General features: G+C 34.7%; 1 protein-coding gene across 1 annotated transcript; it reads left to right on the plus strand.

Annotated features, from left to right (window-relative positions):
* The first annotated feature begins 634 nt into the window (after nt 1-634).
* On the plus strand, nt 635-17,086 carry LOC127538795 (E3 ubiquitin-protein ligase Mdm2-like). The gene is made up of 15 exons (XM_051962536.1): nt 635-780; nt 954-1,049; nt 2,424-2,508; nt 8,164-8,297; nt 9,752-9,801; nt 11,055-11,122; nt 11,245-11,332; nt 12,430-12,497; nt 12,619-12,706; nt 13,822-13,889; nt 14,011-14,080; nt 15,199-15,266; nt 15,388-15,475; nt 16,809-16,876; nt 17,000-17,086. The coding sequence occupies exons 1-15, from the start codon at nt 635-637 to the stop codon at nt 17,084-17,086; spliced, it is 1,272 nt and encodes a 423-aa protein (XP_051818496.1).
* The last annotated feature ends 121 nt before the right edge of the window (nt 17,087-17,207 follow it).

The following is a 17,207-nucleotide window of genomic DNA, read 5'->3' on the forward strand; positions in this document are numbered from 1 at the left end:
TATATATGTGTAACATCAATTTTTTTACTATCTTGGGAAAAGGAAGAGGGGGAAAATCTGGAACTGTCTTACAAAAGTCAATGTTGAAAACAATTTTAACATGTAATCAGAAAAAAGAAAATACCAAGTGGAGGGGGGGGGGAATTAAACTGTTACAAATCATCAAAAAAATGTACCAAGGATTATTTGCTGCCAGTCTTCAAGAACTCCCATGGCTTTAACTCCTTTCAAGTAGGCAGATTAGCAAATGGGCCGTAATTTGTTTCAGACAGGGACCAAGAGCACTGAAAGGTATCTGTAAAGCGCTTTGCAAACCTTAAGCGCTATATAAACATTACCGAGAAAGCAAGATTTGAATCCACCGCTGACAGTGAGGCTGCCTCCCATGTAAGAGAAAAAAACCTGACGCGTTCGCTTGCCGACCCCTTATTCTCATTTTAAAACCAAACGAACTCCCTTGGGTCCCTCCACTGTAGACACGCTCTCTGAACTTCAGCCTGGTCACCGCCTTTGTTTTTCATCGTGCTTACTCAGGGTCATTGTAGATTTTTATTTTTATTATTACTCTTAACAAGGCTGGGAAGTTCGTTGCTCTCCCGCCCTACTTTGAAGGAGCGGCGTATAAATACGGATAATGACGTTCTACGAGATCCCAGCCGCCTCCGCTGCTCCGCAGGCGCGTGCCTCGTTCTGGGGCGCGGCTTCCGAGAATGTAGCTGCGGTTCGGGCGGGGCGGGGGGGAGTGAAAGGCGTGCGCGTGCGATATGCGTGCGGTTTCCGGTGAGGATGCACTTAGTCCCTCGCTAGCCGATAAGGTAGGGACGCGCGCGTAGCTCGCGACTCCCGGCGCAGCCCGTTGGAGGGAGAAGGGCGCGTGCTCGCTGCGGACGCCCAGCGGCGCGCACGAAGACCTGTGCGGCTTCCAGCTTGGGCCCCCTGTGGACTCTCCTAAGCGCGCGGACGCCGCGAGGTGCTTCTTCCCCTCCCCCCAAGGCCCTCCAAGGGTCCGCGAAGGCGGGCATGGCGCCAGAAATCCCCGTCCGAGGGCTGTAGGGCCCTGTTCCGCCGGGGGAGCGGGCCAAAGCCCGCACGGCCAGAAGCTCCATTCGGCTCTAGAGCCGGAGGTGAGCCTGCGGCCGCGGGGACCGTCACTCAAATCAAGTAGACCCTACGCGTCGCTCTGCTTGGGGGAGGGGGGGAGGGGCGCCCAGTCGGTGGCTACTCTCTTCTGGCGCTTGGCGGCGCCGAATTCGAGGTGTGAGGGTGGGGGCTGAGGGGCGGGTTTGAAGTCACCGGCGGGAGGGGAAAGGAAGAACCGGACGGGATTGGGGGGGGTCTCCGCGTCCGGGGCAAAGGTAACCGGAAATCCGGGCCGGCGAGTGGACGGGCTCTCTCGCCTGGCTGGAAGAGGGCGCGAACAGGTGCCGCTTCTCCAGCAAGCCCAAACAAGAGCCCCGGGCCGTGGGGCCGGGCCGATGAGTCAGCTTTTCCCCTTTTGCCTGGTCATGTTGGGACCCGTCAGCAGGCGGCAGAGCCGGGTTTCTAAATCCCGGCTTGTCTGCTAGCTGCGGGCATTTAAACTCGAGCCGGAGTAAGCCCGTTACTTACCGGCTTTTGTGCTTTTAAGGAGATGTGGTCTCCTTTCAGATCCAAGAGAGTTCCTCTCGTCCTCCTCCGGTAATGCCGGGGAAATGAGGCGAGGAGGGAGCAGTTTAATTTCAAGTGGAGAGATTAGTATAATCAGGCTAGCCGACCGAAGGGACTATTGTCCACATCATTCGGTCCAGAGTGACTGGAGAACGGCGTTAATGTAGCAAAGCTAGCAGGAGAGACAGAAGCAAAAAAACAAAATGAAGCAAGCGGTTCGGGCTCCCGGCAGCAAAAATATTTCTCCCAGTTTAAAGCAATAACCGGAGGCACACAATACACAATGGGGGGGGGGAGGTGTTTGGGATACATCGGCCTAAAGCGATAACAGGATACATACAATGAGGGGCCTGAGCTTGGGATACTTCCACTTCAAGCAGTTACCGGCCACATACAATGAGGGCGTGGGCTTGGTTGTTTACAGTTGTTGGGAACGGGCTTCCGGAACGTTTCCGTTTTAGAAAACACTTTGCTGGTGTTAGGAACCAAATCAGCCGCTGAAAAACAAGGGGCATTCTTATATTTGTTTTGATCCGCGGCAAAATTCAGGTTCTCTTGAGAAACTTACAGGGTCCTTTTTGGTTCAGCAATCCGTCTGAGCAGCTTTTCTTTACTAACAAGCCTGGGGTGCCTCATTTCTGTCGTCTGCGCTTTTCCTGGATTGTTTTTTACTCTTCGTTTGTGACCCTGGTCGCCGTCTTATTTTGTTAATTTCGGTAAACGATTTCGGTTTTCTTAAATTTGTGTCCTTTGTGTTTTTCTTTTCCTGATTTTAGGCACGTGTGCAATACCAGAATGTCTTCTGACACAGATAGTACCTTCAGCACCTCACAAATTCTAGCTTCGGAACAAGAGGTTCTGGTTAGTATTTTTATTAAAAGTTTTCAGCTTCCCTCCGTCCTTTCCTGCATGGGGCTTTCAACTAAAAGTAAATAAGATAAAATAAAAGAATCATCATAATTTGGTTTTTCTAAATATATTAATTCAGATAGACTTTGATAAAATTGTCCCCCTCAAACAACTCCGTGCAATAAAAATCAGAATCTTATTTTGGACTCGTTGATCTTATTTCTGATAGCATTAACAGTAAAGGTTTTCCCTCTTGACCCCACAAAACTAGCCAAGAAATTGAAATTTATACTTTAAACTTGTCTCTTAAGTCTTTCTTTTTCTCCACCACTTTTAGTTGTTTTGAGAAGTCTTAAATTTTTTAGGTTAAGATGACTGACATACCTGATTAAGATGTGCTTTGTAATAATTTTATATAATGTATAACGTGATATTAAAGAATTTTGGGAGCAATTTTTCTTTTTAAGTCTACAGTGTTTATTATATTTTAAACTACAGAAGTCTTTTTTCCTTCTTAAGGAGTTGGTCCTTTAGCTTGTGATCAGGCATTGATTGATTCTATTATTATCATCTGTTTTGCTTTTAAGTTCTGTTTTAAAAAAGAATTATAGATAACTTCATAAAAGTTTGTTTACATTATGTTTTTAATGTTTTAAAGTTTTTTTAAATGAACACTTGTTTAACAATTGAATATGAACTTGATATTTCCATAAGAGGTTTTATGGTTTGATCTCAAGCTGTGATCTTATACCTCCACAAGTTAAACAGTTTAATTGATACTATTTGAATGGAAAAAACCCAGAACAATGTGCCCTATTGTTATTTAATTGTGATAATTTTTTTTAAATTTTTGATAAACTTTATATTTGATATTTAATCATTTAATTATGATCCCAGTGGGTTGGTGAGAACTACCAAAAAAAAAATTAAGTAGAAGTACTTTCTAATGAATCCTGAAGTTTGTTTGTTTGTTTGTTTTTGCAAACTTTGAGTACCTATTTGCAAGAATATAGTTAAATGCTGTGGGGATATTAAATATAAAAGAGAAGGCTTCAATCTTTATAACTTACTTTGTAGTAGAAATTCATAAACCGAGTATTTGAGATGATGGGGTCCTGAAAAAGTAATTTTACACCTTAAAGAAAAACATGAAAGTTTTAGAAGTTATTACACTGGGTTAAGATAAATCCCAGGTCTTTTTTTTCCCCCTCTGTCTTTTCTAAATATTTTACTTGAGAATGGTAGGAGTTTGTCACATTTGTTTAGTAGCTTATAATCAAATATCTCTGAAGCTGCAAAGGATCTTAGAGGCTCCTATCTATAATCCAACCTTTTCATTTTGTAAGTTAAGAAACTGAGAGTCACAGTAGTATATGACATGCCCTTGGTTAAACAGCAGTAACTTGTGGAGCAGGTATTTGAGCTCAAGTCCTCTAACTCCCAAGGTTTTGTTTTCTGTAAGCAAAGTCTGAGGCCATAAAAAAAGTGTGGCAGAAAGACCTTTGGCCAAGGAGTGAAGAACTTAAATTCTAGTTTGAATTCTGTTTTCAGCTCATCTCATAACCATGAATGCAGAATTCTTTGCTTCTCTGTACTACATTTTCCTCATCTGTAAAATTCTAGATACTGTAATTCTTTTATTTAGACTTCCATGACAGTCCATGTGATGTGGGAAAGATTAGTTTCTAGATTCCCATCCCCTCCTAGTGAATGTAATTATCCTTTGACTCACAAATCCTGGTCCCTTTGAATTCCAATAGAAGATCCGAACCTGTCCCAGCTCCACCCGGATCTGAGCCGACTTTGGGGCTACACCCAAAAGCCCCTCGAGCTAAGTCTCCTATTATAAAAAGACCACGCTGGAAACCCCTCTTTGCAGAGATTCCAAACATGGTAGCCATGTGAGGACCCTCTGTCCACTGGATCCTTTGTCCAGTGCTCTCCTTATCTCTATCTTCACCTATCTCCTTACTTCCAAACCTAATAATAAACCTCTTGTATCAATCTAGCTCTCGGTCCAATAAATGCTTTTATTGGGAACTTGGGCCACTACTAGACCCCATTTACCGCCGTACCCTTGCGCCGAATCCAAGGGGGTTGCAGAGGAGCTTTGCTTGACTCCCTGTACCCCGAACCTGCCACTAGACCTTAAGTAAATCCTAATTTCATTTAGATACCCCAAATCTAGACCTTAACACATGAGGTGTCTGGTTAGAGAATAGGAACTAATAGGGAATTTATAAAGGTCATCTGATCTTACGCCTTCATTTTACAGATGAAGAAGCTGAGGCTCCAGAAGTTGCAGAGCAAAGTTTTGAACCCCAGTCCTATGCCTCCAAGTGCAGTACTACCATACCATACTTTCTAATTTCATTTATTGTAATTATTATATGTTAAGTACTAAGAAACTCTTGGTTGTAGAAAGATTTTGTGTTACAGATTATTTTTTATTTTCTAGGTTCGACCAAAACCATTATTCTTGAAGTTATTGAAGTTTGCTGGTGCACAGAAAGACTCATTTACAATGAAAGAGGTAAGTTTTATTTAGACATTATAAAGGAGGTAGATTGTATTTTGAGATGAAATACAACTAAATTTCTTTTGTTCAGCCTAATGTAGCATACAGTAATGGTGAAAGAGTTGCATTGTGGAGGAATTTTTTTCAGAAGCTAGGGAGATAACATAGTGGAAGGAATTTGACTATTTTTATAAGTGTGTAACACTTTATTATACTGCTTTTACTACTCAGTGGAAAATAGTATCAGGTTTCAAGTGGAAGACACAGGGAAGACATAATAGGGAAGATAATGTTTGTACCTTGAGTACATTGAGCTGCTTTACCTATGGACACTTTGTATAATATGAACTGCATTTTAACTCCTGGATTATTCTTCCATTTACAGGGGGTATCACATCCAAAATTGTGGTCTTCTCCCAAATTCTCTGCTGTAGCATTACCTTTGCCTTCTCCTAAGTTAGAAATTTTATTCTCATCTTGTTATTTAAAAGTAATTTTATACTGCTGTGGTCATTATACCATTTTCCTTCCCTGGGGTAATTACAATTTTCTGTAAAAAGATCTTTTTAGTCCAAAAGAATCTCTGTTGGAATTGTGATGGGTAGAAGAGAAGTCTTTTTTTTTTTTTTTTTTTAGCCCAAGTCTTTGGTTTTACTCAATGCCTATTGTGGGTTTCATGGCTTTTCCTTAATTCAGTGATCAATAGTTGGGTAATTAGGAGTTAGAGTGCTTTTTTCCTTTGAGTGTGATCTAGCAGAAGAGAAGAGTCACTTAGTTGTTCATCAGGAAGAGGAAAGAGGAAGATTATCTTCTAAGATTTTTTTATCATTTTCACCTTCCCAAATAGGGGAATTCTTAAAGTAATATGTGTTTTCTAGCTACATGCTGCTTTAAATTTCATTAAGTTAAGTAATTTTAAGACCAATAATTCACGTTTTCTTTTTTTTTCCCCATTTCATATTCTGCCTCCAAAGAAATTTTAGATTTCAATTCATTGTATATTTATTAAGTGCTTAGTATATGCAAAGGTTCATGATTTCAGAGCAATGAAAATAGTTTTGTTGTTGAAGTGGATGCTTTCTTTTGGGAGATTGGAAAAAGACAGCATTTAATTAACTACTTGCAAAAGGGATTAGGAAAAATGTTGAGGCTTTCAGTAGGAGATGGCACTAAACCTTATGTCTGGAAGGAATCTAAGGTTTCTGAGCTTTAGCTAAGCTTAAAGAACCAGAATTGGGCCAGATGGGGTGGAAAAGAGAATACATGAATAAAAGGATGTTTGAGATGTTTGGAAGGGGAAGCAGGAGTTAGAAAGGATTTTAGATTCCATGTTCTGAGGAGTTTGTTTTTTACCCTAGAGCAAATAATACTGAAGTAATGTGACTGTGCTTTCATTAGTAAAACTGTTACTTGGCAGCTGTATGGAGGATGGATTGGAAAAGGGAGAGATTGGAATAAATCAGTTACTGAGTTATTGGAATAGTTCAGGCAGTAGGTGATAAGGGCCTCTAAGGTAAGGTGATCTGTGTGTAGGTGAATCTGAAAGAAGGGGGTGGATGTGTAGGAGACATTATGAAAATAGAGTTGAGAAAACTTGACAACAGTGTGGAATTGGAGAGGGGATGAGAATCAAGGATGTCTTGCATTTGTGCATTTGGGTAACTGAAAAGAAGGATGGTGCTCAGCAGAAAGAGATGTTTGGAAAAGGGGCACATTCAAGAGAAAGGATGGGTTCTTTTGGACATTTGGATGTCATTCATTGGAAATGTATTGGAACCCAAGAGATTATTTTTGATAATATTGATTTTGTAATTATCTGCATAAAGATAATAACTGGACCCACTGATTATGAGTGATTGAGAAAGGATCCAAGAGAGAGAGGAGAAAAACAAGACAGAATTTGGGGATTTCATTTCATTAGTGGATGAGGAAATTGACACTATTTAGACTGGCAGGAGAACCATCACAGAGTAGGAGAAGAACAGGGGGGAGAATTCCATAAGAGGAGGGAGTGTCAAAAGTTGAAAGTAAAAAACATAGAGTGACATGTGGCTGGTTTAATGTGAGATTCTTAGATTCTTAGGTATTTATTCAGGTTTGTGATGAAGGAAGGAGAGGAAGAGAGAACAGAAAGCACCCTTATTTAGGGATTTAAGGGAGTCCTATGCTAACTAAAATGAGAGAAGACATTAAGAGTACTTGGTCAAGTTCTTAGTTTTTTAATTTTGGTATTTATGAAAACAAACATCCTTGAGTGTAGATAACATATAACTTGCTTTTTCAGTGAGATCCCCTGGGAGGTTGTTTTGTGTTGTCAGTGAGCCTGATGGTTTCTCTCATGGTAATGTGCTCACAGGCCCTTGAGCTTTGTGACTGCAATGAACAGAAACTACAGGAAAAAAATGCTAAATCAGAGTAGTTGGAAAGCTCTTGCAATTTAATCACTTTTGATGGCCGTCACTGAAAATATAGGAGAGCTATTGGCTCTCTGAAACTATTCGGTAAAAGGGCAGGATTTTGGAGGAAGGCAAAAGCTGCACTCCTTTCGCTTCCTCAGACCCACTTAATGAAACACATTTAGTTGTTTAATAGTAATATCTTAAGGACAGTGTGATAAGCTGGAGAGCATGCAGAGTTTTGAGTTTAGGACTGACTGTTCAGTGGAAATAATGGGATATATTTAGCAGAAGAGACCACTTGGGAGACATGACAGTGAGGTCCAAGCACTGTAATATGGAAAGGGCACTGACTTGTTTCATTGGACTACATAGAGCAGAACTTAGGGATAGGGTGGAAATTGCAGAGAGGTATTTAAATGTTAAGAAAAAGTTTCTAATAGTTGGGTCAGGCTGGAGTGGGCTGGCTCCAGAGGTGGCAGGCTACCTTTTGGTGGAGGTCTTCAAGCATAGGCTGAATGTGGACCGCTTGTTGAGGGTGTGTGTTACCTTGGAGATTCCTTTTGTCCTTGACTTGTATTAGAGAACTGCTCTATTTGCTCCCCCTTCTCCACACCTACCCCTGAGAATACCCCGGTGGGTAGGCTACATTGATTAGTACTCTTTTAATACATAATCTGCTTGTACTCTCTGGCAGTTTGGTTTTCTCTGGCATTGGTTTCTCAGTGTTTATAAATTTCATTTCTGTTTCAGGTTTTATTCTATCTTGGCCAGTATATTATGTCAAAACAGTTATATGACAAAAAGCAACAGCATGTTGTTTATTGTTCAGATGATCTTCTTGGAGATTTGTTTGGGGTACCCAGCTTCTCTGTGAAAGAACCTAGGTAGGCTGCTTCTATTCATTCCATTTAAAAATCTAGCTATGACTAGTTTTTTAATTTAACCTATAAAGTCATCTTTGTTTAGTGAAAAGACATAATTATACATCATGCTAAGTGTCATGAGATAGTCTTGATTAGAAACTTTGTATTTTATGAAAAATTCTGAAATGTGGTTCTTCAACTTTGCCTTACTATATCCTTACTGAACCATTACAGCTTACTAACCAATACTGCTATAAAGAGCCTACATCTTAGCTCCTTATAAAAATACCTATTTCTCTTTTTGACATGCTGCTATGAAACTCTTGTTTTCATATTTAAATGGAACCTAAAGACCAAGTATTTTCTTGACATCTGGAATTCATAATTTTGCTTGGACGTGACATTAATTTGTTAGGTAATATTTGATAGTATAGCTTCTGTTGTGTATCGTTTGAATTTTTAAATGATTTTTCAATGGATGTTTTGTACATCTTCCATTTTCCCATTTAGCAATTTTATTGAAATACTACCAGGCAAATTGGGATGATATTTAACTTTTCTCCTCTTTTGAGACCTATATATAATATAATGATATACATATTAGTCTCCAAATATACTTAAGTCTGGTTACTTAAATGATTTTTTTGTAGATATTAAACTAATAAAAAAAGAGCATCAAATGACTAGCTTAAGGTTAATATTAAAGTAGAAACAAAAGAGCGACATTTTTTTTCCTGTTTTGAAAAATTCAGAAGAAACTGCTAAGAAGGGTATAGCTCTCTAAGTCCTGAGGCTAAAAATACTGTCTTCTTTTTATTAGGTTACTTTAACACTAATTAAGATGGGCCAATTCTTTAGATAGTTTGAATCCTGTTTGGTAGTATGCTAGATTGGCCCTAATATTTCAATTCAGTTTGAAACTTGTTTAATAATAAAACCCTTTTTTTCCCCTTAATACTATTTTATTTTTCCCAATTATATGTAGTTTTCAACATTGTTTTTTTTGGTAAGATTTTGAATTCCAAATTTTTTTCTCCCTTCTTCCCTTACCTTCCTCCTTCCCAAGACAGCAAGCAATCTGATAAAAGTTACACATATGCAATCATTTTAAATATAATTCCATATTAGTAATGTTGTGAAAGGAAAAAAAAAAGATAAAAAGAAAAATCACAAGAAAGAAAAAGCAAACAAAAAAAGGTGAAAATAGTATGTTTGCTTTCATCTTCATCCAGTCTCTATAATTTCCTCTTTGGATGCAGGTGGTATTTTCCCTCCTAAATCTATTGAAATTGTCTTGAATCAGTGTATTGCTGAGAAGAGCTAAGTTTGTTATAGTTGTTCATCACATAATCTTGCTGTTAATATGTGCAATGTTTTCCTGATAGCATAACTGTTTTCAAATGTTTGATTGTATTTATTTGAATTCAATCAGTATGCAGATTTTCCATTACAAATGTACTTTTTTCCCCTCCAAGGAAATTATATGCAATGATATCTAGAAACTTGACAGCAGTGAATCAACAGGGTAAGTTGATTTTGAAAGAATTCCAAAGTGTTTTTTTTTGCTTGTTTGTTTACTCTCCAGCATTTCATAACTAGTTTTCATTAAGCACTGCATTATGTGAAATTGTAATTTTAATAATATGGAATAATTTAATGAAATGATACAGAAACTAAAATTTATGTAACATTTGATAGGTTTTAAATTATTTTCATAATGTATGAATTTCCATATTCCTCATATGTATAAATTAGCTTTATTAAGTTGGAAATTATATATTTATTTTGAAAGTTGGCTAAGTCGGAAGTCCTCAGTTTGTCTTGGTTAGTAGTGCATTACTTTTTATCAGTGATCCTAGTATAGGACCATTGAATAAGTGTTTATATGTTTTAGAAACTAACAGTACCACATGGATTACTGTATCTAGAAAAATGACAGCTTGCTTCTTGGTCCCCAGTGTGTGGTTCTGTTTCAGCGTAGTCTTGATAATTCCAGATTTTCCCTTGTCTAGCCAGCTCTATTTAACGCTAAGAATACTTTTGGAGGTCAGATTGGTTTTAGTACTGACTTGAAATTAGCAATCACTAAGCTTGAATGTCTACCTCTAATGTCTACGTCATACCCTCCCTAACTTCTCTCTAAAATCTCTCTTCAGAAGAAGCCAAAGCCCCTTTTCTAGATCATCACAAGACATGGGTGCAAGAGAAAACATATTCTGTGTTTAAAGTCTAGTTAAATTAAAATTAACAAGCTCTGACAATGCAGAGATCATAATAGTAATTGACATCTTTATGTAATGTTTGTGCTTACAAAAGATCTTAAATACTATGTCATTCAGAACTCTATTTTCTGTCTTAAACGGTCTTTTTTTCCCCCCTAAAACAAAAATATGTAAAATTATGCCAATATACTGGGCTATTTCACTCTGTGTGTTAATAATGATAATGAGTGACACTGAAAATGTGGCACATTTAATATCAAGCTTTCAACATTGGTGAGGTGTAGGGGTACAGTTATATACCCCATTCAGCAGAGGAAGATACAGGTTTAAAGATGCTAAATAACTGTCCCATGGTCATACAGCCTCCCAAACAGCCAGAAGCACAAATTTTTAATTTAAACATTTTAAGGGGGAAAATGGCATTTTAAAGAAATATTTTTGTGCCATCTATTAGGAGTATATTTGACAAGGATTTCAACTGCATAAGAGGTTCCGTCTTGCTGTTTTTGTTTAAATTATCTTTTCAAATCATCTTAGTTACATGTTTTTTCTTTAGAATTTGCTAGCCCAAACACATCTACAAATGAAACCAGGCATCTCCCTGAAATTGGAAGTGATCAAGAGGTAACCTTTAAACTTTAATATTGTACTGCAGTAACCTTTTTACACTGGAAAGTGTATGACTTGTATCTGAATTGTATTCTTAAGCTTAGTATTTATTTAGTACGTTTGTGTTGAATACTTAGAAATCTATGCAAGAATTGCAAGAAGAGAAACCACCAAATTTGAATGCTACACCAACTACCTCACCCAGAAGACTTCATAGTGAAACAGGTATATAGTAGTTAATATTTAACTTAATTTTAAAATTCTACTTCATTCCTATCTTGAAATTAAGATTTACATGGATGATAGTTGATTTAATAATCAATGCTGAAATAATATTTTGGTTGTTAGGCTGGTGGATCATTTGAGTTCTTTCTTTTCATCTTCTCTCCATATGATATATGCTTATTTATTGAACACTTGGCTAATTATTTAAATTCTTTCCATTTTCTTTCCTATTAATGCATTTTAATTTTACTGCAGTATGTTTTAAAATAGTTTTTTTAAACCACTGATAGGTAACTTCATTTGAGAAAATGAAAATGGAAGATATCTTTGGATAGAAACGTTAAAGGATGAAATTATTTAGAAATGTGTAAAATTACATTCATACTACATTGTTTACTTCCTTGTAAAACAAAAAATTAAGTACATGCTCGATATAATACATTGACATAAACTGCTTACATGAATTATTGTATTAATATGTTATACATTGTAAGACCACAAAAATAGAAGTTAAAGTATGACAAATAAAAAACAATAGTTAAATTTTTTTAATGGTACATAAAACAGTAATATTTTTGTTGAAAGCAATTGAATATACTTATCTTTAAAAATCTTGATAATTTAAGGTAAATCATTAATATCATTGGTAATAATAGGTAGCAATACAAATTTTAAAGACTTTTAACTTTAAATTATTATGTCCAAAATGTTCTTCTTTTTCCCTAAAACAAAAATATGTAAAATTATGCTACTATAGTGGGTTGTTTTACTCTGTGTTAATAATGATAATGAGTGACAATTAAAGTGTGCCACATATAATATCAGTTAACCTTTCAACCTTGGTGAAGTAGGGAACGATTATATATCCCATTCAGTAGAGGAAGAAAGAGGTTTAAAGACATTAAATAACTGTCCCACGGTCATGCAGCCTCCCAAACTTAGCCATTTTAAGGGAGAAAATGGCATTTTAAAGAAATATTTCTGTGCCCCTATTAGGAGCATATTGACAAGGATTTCAACTGCATAAGAGGTTCTGTCTTGCTGTTTTTGTTTAAATTATCATTTTGAAACACCTTAGTTATATGTTTTTTCTTTAGAATTTACTAGCCGAAACACATCTACACATGAAATCAGGCGTCGCCTTGAAATTGGAAGTGATCAAGAGGTGATCTTTAAACTTTAATATTCTACTGCAGTAATTCTTTTACACTGGAAAGTATATGACTTGTATTTGAATTGTATTCTCAAGCTTAGTATTTATTTAGTACCTTTGGTTGAATACTTAGGAATCTATGCAAGAATTGCAAGAAGAGAAACCACCAAATTTGAATGCTACACCAACTACCTCACCCAGAAGAACACATAGTGAAACAGGTATATAGTAGTTAATATTTAACTTAATTTCAAAATTTTACTTCATTCCTACCTTGAAACTAAGATTTACATTGATGATAGTGGATTTAATAATCAATGGTGAAAGAATTTTTTGTTTGTTAGGCTGATGGATCATTTGAGATCTTTTCATCTTCTCTCTGTACGATATATACTTATTTATTGAACATTGGCTAATTATTTAATTTTTTCCAATTTCTTTCCTATTAATGCATTTTAATTTTACTGCAGTATGTTTTAAAATAGGTTTTTTTTAAACCACTTATAGGTAACTTCATTTGAGAAAATGGAAAATTGAAGATCTCTTTGAACAGAAACATTAAAGGATAAAATTATTTAGAAATGTGTAAAATTACATACATTCATACTACACTGTTCTTAGTAAAAAAAAAATTAAGCACACACCCTCAATATAATACATTGATGTATAAGTTGCTTACATGAACTATTGTACTAATATGTTAGGCATTATGAGAACACAAAAATAGAAGTTAAAGTATGAAAGATAAAAAGCAATAATTAGATTTTTTTTAATGGTACATAAAAGAGTAATTTTTTCGGTAAAGGCAATTGAATATAATACTTCATTATCTTTGAAACCTTAACATCATTAATAATAACGGGTGGAAATGTATACTTTAAAGAATTTTAGTAACTTCAAATTATTATGTACTAAATGGTCTTTTTTCCCCCTAAAACAATAATATGTAAAATTAGCTAATTTTTATGGGCTGTTTGACCTCTATGTGTTAATAATGATAATGAGTGACACTTAAAATGGGTCATGGATGAAATCAATTAACCTTTCAACACTGGTGAGGTGTAGGGTACAATTATATGTCCCATTCAGTAGAGGAAGAAACAGATTTAAAGAAACTATATAACTGTCCCATGGTCATACAGCCTCCCACATTTAGCCAGAAGCATAAATTTTTAATTTAGACATTTGAAGGGGGAAAATGGCATTTTAAAAAAATATTTTTGTGCCACCTATTAGGAGCATATTTGACAAGGATTCAGCTGCATAAGAGGTTTTGTCTTACTATTTTTGTTTAAATTAACTTTTCGAAACATCTTGGTTATATTTTTTTCTTTAGAATTTGCTAGCCCAAACACATCTACAAATGAAACCAGGAGTCTCCTTGAAATTGGAAGTGATCAAGAGGTGATCTTTAAACTTTAATATTCTACTGAAATAATCCTTTTGTATTGTAAAGTGTATGACTTGTATCTGAATTGTATTCTTAAGCTTAGTATTTATTTAGTACCTTTGTGTTGAATACTAGGAATCTATGCAAGAATTGCAAGAAGAGAAACCACCAACTACCTCACCCAGAAGAACATATAGTGAAACAGGTATATAGTAGTTAATATTTAACTTAATTTCAAAATTTTACTTCATTTGTATCTTGAAATTAAGATTTACATTGATGGTAGTGGATTTAATAATCAATGCTGAAAGGCTTTTTTGTTAGGCTGATGGATCTTTTGAGTTCTTTTCATCTTCTCTTTATACGATTATTTATTGAACACTGGCTAATTATTTAAATTCTTTCCAATTTCTTTCCTATTAATGCATTTTAATTTTACTGCAATATGTTTTAAAATAGTTTTTTTAAACCACTGATAGGTGACTTTATTTGAGAAAATGGAAAATTGAAGATCTCTTTGGATAGAAATGTGTAAAATGACATGTATTCACACTACACTATTTATTTCCTAGTAAATCAAAAAATTAAGCACACATCCTCAATATAATGCATTGATGTATAAATTGCTTACATGAACTATTGTATTAATGTTATACATTATAAGAACACAAAAATAGAACTTAAAGTATGATAGATAAAAAGCAATAGTTAAATTTTTTTAATGGTGCATAAAATTATAATTTTTTGGTAAAAACGATTGAATATTATACTTCATTATCTTTGAAAACCTTAATATCATAAATAATAATGGGTAAAAATGCATACTTTAAAGATTTTAGTATCTTCAAATTACTATATCCTAAATGTTCTTTTTTTCCCTAAAACAAAAATATGTAAAATTATGCTAATAATGTAATAATAATAATATGTAATAATTATGCTAATAATAATTATAATAATAATTTTATGCTAATAATTGTTTACTCTATGTGTTAATAATGATAATAATGAGTGACACTTAAAATGTGCCACATATAATATCAATTAACAATTAACCTTTCAACCTGGTGAAGTAGGGTACAATTATATACCCCATTCAGTAGAGGAAAAAACAGGTTTAAAGATACTAAATAACTGTCCCATGGTCATACAGCCTATCAAATTTAGCCATTTTAAGGAGAAAATGTCATTTTAAAGAAATATTTTTGTGCCACCTATGAGGAACATATTTGAGAAAGATTTCAACTGCATAAGAGGTTCTGTCTTGCTGTTTTTGTTTAAATTATCTTTTCGAAACACCTTAGTTATATTTTTTTTCTTTAGATTTTACTAGCCCAAACACATCTACAAATGAAACCAGGCATCGCCTTGAAATTGAAAGTGATCAAGAGGTAATCTTTAAACTTTAATATTCTACTGCAGTAATTCTTTTACACTGGAAAGTGTATGACTTGTATCTGAATTGTATTCTTAAGTTAGTATTTATTTAGTACTTTTGTGTTTAATACTTAGGAATCTATGCAAGAATTGCAAGAAGAGAAACTACCAATTTTGAATGCTACACCAACTACCTCACCCAGAAGAACACATAGTGAAACAGGTATATAGTACTTAATATTTAACTTAATTTTAAAATTTTACTTCATTCCTACCTTGAAATTAAAATTTACATTGATGATGTATTGGTCAACTTGCCATCTTGGGGAGGGGGTGGGGGGAAGAAGGTGAAAAGTTGGAACAGAAGGTTTTGCAATTGTTGATGCTGTAAAATTACCCATGCATATATCTTGTAAATAAAAAGTTATAATAAAAAAAAAGAAAAGAAAAAAATGAACCAACTAGGAAAAAATATTTAAAAAGAGGTTTACATTGATGGTAGTTGATTTAATAATCAATGCTGAAAGGATTTTTTGTTAGGCTGATGGATTATTTTATATCTTTCTTTTCATCTTCTCTCTACACAATATATGCTTATTTATTGAACACTAATTATTTAATTTTTTTCCAATTTATTTCCTATTAATGCATTTTAATTTTACCTGCAGTATGTTTTAAAATAGTGTTGGTTTTTTTTAAGCATTGATAGGTAACAATTTGAGATAATGACAAATGAAAATCTCTTTGGATAGAAACGTTAGTTAAAGGATAAAATTATTTAGAAATATGTAAAATTACATTCATACTACACTGTTTACTTCCTAGTAAAAGAAAAAATTAAGCCCACACCCTCATTATAATACATTGATGTATAAGTTGCTTACATGAATTATTGTACTAATATGTTATACATTGTAAGAATACAAAAATACAAGTTAAAGTATGACATAAAAACAGTAGTTAAATTTTTTTAATTGTACATAAAGTCGTAATTTTAGTGAATGGTTGAATATACTTCATTATCTTTGAAAATCCTGTTAATTTAATGTAAATCATCATTAACATCATTAACAATAATGGGTGGAAAAGCACATTTTAAAGAATTTTAGTAACTTCAAATTATTATGTCCTAAGTGTTCTTTTCTTTCCCCTAAAACAAAAATCCCCTAAAATTATGCTAATATAGTGGGCTGTTTGACTTATGTGTGTTAATGATAATGAGTGATACTTAAAAATGGGTCATGGATAATATCAATTCACCTATGAACATGGGTGAAGTGTAGAGTACAATTATATACCCCATTCAGTAGAGGAAGAAACAGGTTTAAAGACACTAAATAACTGTCCCATCGTCATTTAAGCTCTTAAATTTAGCCAGAAATATAAATTTTTTATTTTGACATTTTAAGGGGGAAAATGGCATTTTAAAGAAATATTTTTGTGCCATCTATTAGGAGCATATTTGACAAGGATTTCAACTGCATTAGAGGTTGTATCTTGCTGTTTTTGTTTAAATTATCTTTTCCAAACACCTTAGTTATATGTTTTTTCTTTAGAATTTGCTAGCCCAAACACATCTACACATGAAACCAGGCGTCGCCTTGAAATTGGAAGTGATCAAGAGGTGATCTTTAAACTTTTAATATTTTACTACAGTAATCCTTTTACACTGGAAAGTATATGATTTGTACTTGACTTGTATCCTTAAGCTTAGTATTTATTTAGTACTTCTGTGTTGAATACTTAGGAATCTATGCAAGAAGAGAAACCACCAAATTTGAATTCTAGACCAACTACCTCATCCAGAAGACCACATAGTGAAACAGGTACATAGTAATTAATATTTAACTTAATTTTAAAATTTTACTTCATTCCTACCTTGAAATTAAGATTTATATTGATGATAGTTGATTTAATAATCAATGCTGAAAGGATTTTTTGTTTGGTAGACTGAT

This window comes from Antechinus flavipes, chromosome 5, assembly GCF_016432865.1.
Source record: "Antechinus flavipes isolate AdamAnt ecotype Samford, QLD, Australia chromosome 5, AdamAnt_v2, whole genome shotgun sequence".
Lineage (NCBI taxonomy): Eukaryota > Metazoa > Chordata > Mammalia > Dasyuromorphia > Dasyuridae > Antechinus > Antechinus flavipes.

Bases quoted from the DNA above. Each gene is read 5' to 3' on its own strand.
- LOC127538795 (XM_051962536.1), top strand. From the start codon at position 635: ATGACGTTCTACGAGATCCCAGCCGCCTCCGCTGCTCCGCAGGCGCGT. The intron at 12,707-13,821 runs GTATATAGTAGT...TTTTTTCTTTAG, and splicing joins AAGAACACATAGTGAAACAG to AATTTGCTAGCCCAAACACA. The intron at 16,877-16,999 runs GTGATCTTTAAA...TTGAATACTTAG, and splicing joins AAATTGGAAGTGATCAAGAG to GAATCTATGCAAGAAGAGAA.